At 40.0% G+C, this 2,524-nt stretch overlaps 1 protein-coding gene across 15 annotated transcripts in view; it reads left to right on the top strand.

The window, feature by feature from the left end:
* Phldb2 (pleckstrin homology like domain family B member 2) overlaps positions 1-2,524 on the top strand; it is a 132,954-nt gene that overhangs the window by 64,579 nt on the left and 65,851 nt on the right. For all 15 annotated transcript variants that reach the window (XM_004624704.3, XM_023702053.1, XM_023702061.1 and 12 more), the window contains exon 3: positions 1,076-1,459. In XM_004624704.3, the coding sequence (XP_004624761.2) occupies positions 1,076-1,459 (384 nt within the window). The remainder of the gene's footprint in view (positions 1-1,075; positions 1,460-2,524) is intronic.

Raw genomic sequence — 2,524 nt, 5'->3', positions numbered from 1 at the left:
CTAATAAGTTTTGTACGGAGAGCTTTTGAAGTCTCTTGCCAGTGTGGTAAATGTAATTATGACACATGGTCCTTTTTTCCCCTAATTTTGGTCCTTTTTTTCTCTAATTTTGGCATTGGAATTAAAGTGAAAGGTAAAGATATTGTGGTTCCCCATCCCTACCAACACTGCGTAGGTTTAAGAGAAGCATTTTCTAAGTTATTTTCTGTTCTCAAAATGTAATGAATTTAGTTAAAAACTAAAATGTTTACTTGTTTTGCATTGAAAGTCTGATGAAGGGCCAACTGGTGATACTATTGTTACAGACATTAATGGACAGAGAGATGGATGTTTTTCTTTAAAAAAAAATGAACTACTACTTTATCTTGTAGCTAAATGAATCAAACACTAATGATCTCAGAATTTGAGCAACACTGATATCTTTCTGTCTGGACTTGACATGAAATGGTTTTCATTTTAGTGTAAAATTCATACTTTTTAATAATTTTAGTTATTTGTATAAGGAATGAGTGTGAAGGACATAATGACCAGGCATTCATTGTTTTTTAAATTTTTGAAGATTTTATTTAGAAGTCAAGACATCCATATGTCTTTTAAATTAAAAGATACTTAAAGTATCTTTTAACCTCTGTGTATCTAGCAGAAATTTTGTATGAGAAGTTAGAGAACTAATTTTAAGCATGAATGTTAAATTTGTAGTGACAAGAGAGGTAATTTTGAGGGCAATTAAATAGAAGGCAGAGAGAAAGACTGAAAAAGAATAGAGATTTTAAAAATCCTTGGAATGTTTGGTGACTTGGTAAATCAAGAGAAGGCTTCCTAGTGATGGTAGGTCCACTCCGGGATATATGTGCAGAGAAAGATGACAGCCAGACTTGACTTTAGTGGGAAAATCGGGCATTGAAAGCAAAAGTTCCATCTGGATGCGTAAATGATGCGTCTGTGAAAGATGATGGGAACTTTTTTCCAGCTGGGTGTAGGCTGCTGCATGGAATGAAAGCACCGGCTTGCTCATTCTGTGTGGGGTTGTCTGCATTCTCACGGGCTCGCTGACCTTGCCCTTCTCTGTCTCCAGGAGAGACAGCGCCTGGAGACCATCCTCAGTCTCTGTGCCGAGTACACCAAGCCTGACGGCCGCCTGTCCACAGGCACCACTGTGGCCGACGTGCAGAAAATCAACAAAGAACTAGAGAAGCTGCAGCTCTCTGATGAGGAGTCTGTGTTTGAAGAAGCCCTGGTGTGCCCTGACACAAGATACCGGTGCCACCAGAAGGGCTCTGTCCAGGATGCTGACCTGGTGGGCCTCGGAGGCCTCAGCCAGAGCACTGCCAGCCTCCTGGCCCCCAGGAGCATGCGGAATGATGAACTGCTCAGGGAACTCACCAGAACCCCACCACTACCCACCTCTGCCTTTCTGAAAGCTGCCAGCGAGTCCTCCTACCTAAGTATCCTACCAAAGGTAATGCTGCTCAGGGCAGAGACCACGCTCAAGGTGCCTAAGGCTGTGTATGTGTTTTGGTCTGCTAACTAAACATTTTATCATGTAAAATTTCCAGATGTTCTCCGGGCTTCAGCTTAAGGGGTGATTAGCCAGATAAGGTGCTGCATATTAGGGCGCTTACTATAAAGTCACCAGTTTGGGCTGTAAAAACTAGTATAGCCACAGAAGGGCAGGAAGAAAAATTTCCTGCTCCTTCTCAGTTGTACAGTTGAGAAATCAACATTGGTAAGTGTCCTACCTGCCTTCCAAGTAGTTTCTGTGTATATATAGCTATATACTGTACGTATAGACACACATGCATACACACTGTTATGTATCTTCTACCTTACTAAGTGTTTTGGGCATCTTTGCCTGCTAGTACAAGCAACTCTACCTCATATTCTTTTAGTAGCTTAGAATTCTATTGTTTGTAAGTTGGTTTTTTTTTTTTTTTTTTTTCAGACAAAAATTGTAGGATATATATTTTTGGACATATGTGCAAATGTATTGGTGGGGTCACTTACCTAACTTGAAATTGGAAACTTTGTATGTCATTCATTTTAATAGTTCCAAGTAGACTGTAGTTTTGGCTGACAGTCTTTTACATTGTTTTCCATGCATTTGCCAACGTATTACAAATTAGCAGAATTTTTCAGTTTGCCAATTGATAGATGTTCTAATTTCTCATTATATATGTAGGAGATTATTTTCATATTTTAAATTGTTATCTATAATTTTTGATCCATTTTATTTATTTATTTATTTGTATTTTAGAGAAGGGTCTACAGGGTGTTCAAGGGTCTCACTACTAGACTGGACTCATAGTGATCCACCTGTTTACAGTTTCCCAAGAAAGTTGGGATTACAGGCTTGTGCCACCATCCCCAGTCTCTATTGCTGTCTCAGCATGCCCTGGGGGCGGGGCCAGCTTGGCAGGGCTAGGGGGGTATCAATCTCCAGCCCTGCGCCTGCTTGAAGGTACTTTAATGCACTGAGCTATTTGGCCAGCCCCTTCTTTTAGGGTTTTTTTTTTTTTTTTTTTTT

The sequence above is a fragment of the Octodon degus genome, unplaced genomic scaffold, assembly GCF_000260255.1.
Source record: "Octodon degus isolate 3935 unplaced genomic scaffold, OctDeg1.0 scaffold00007, whole genome shotgun sequence".
Taxonomy (NCBI): Eukaryota; Metazoa; Chordata; class Mammalia; order Rodentia; family Octodontidae; genus Octodon; species Octodon degus.
The sequence above is the reverse complement of the archived record's forward strand: the minus strand, read 5'-3'. Positions and strand labels throughout refer to the sequence as shown.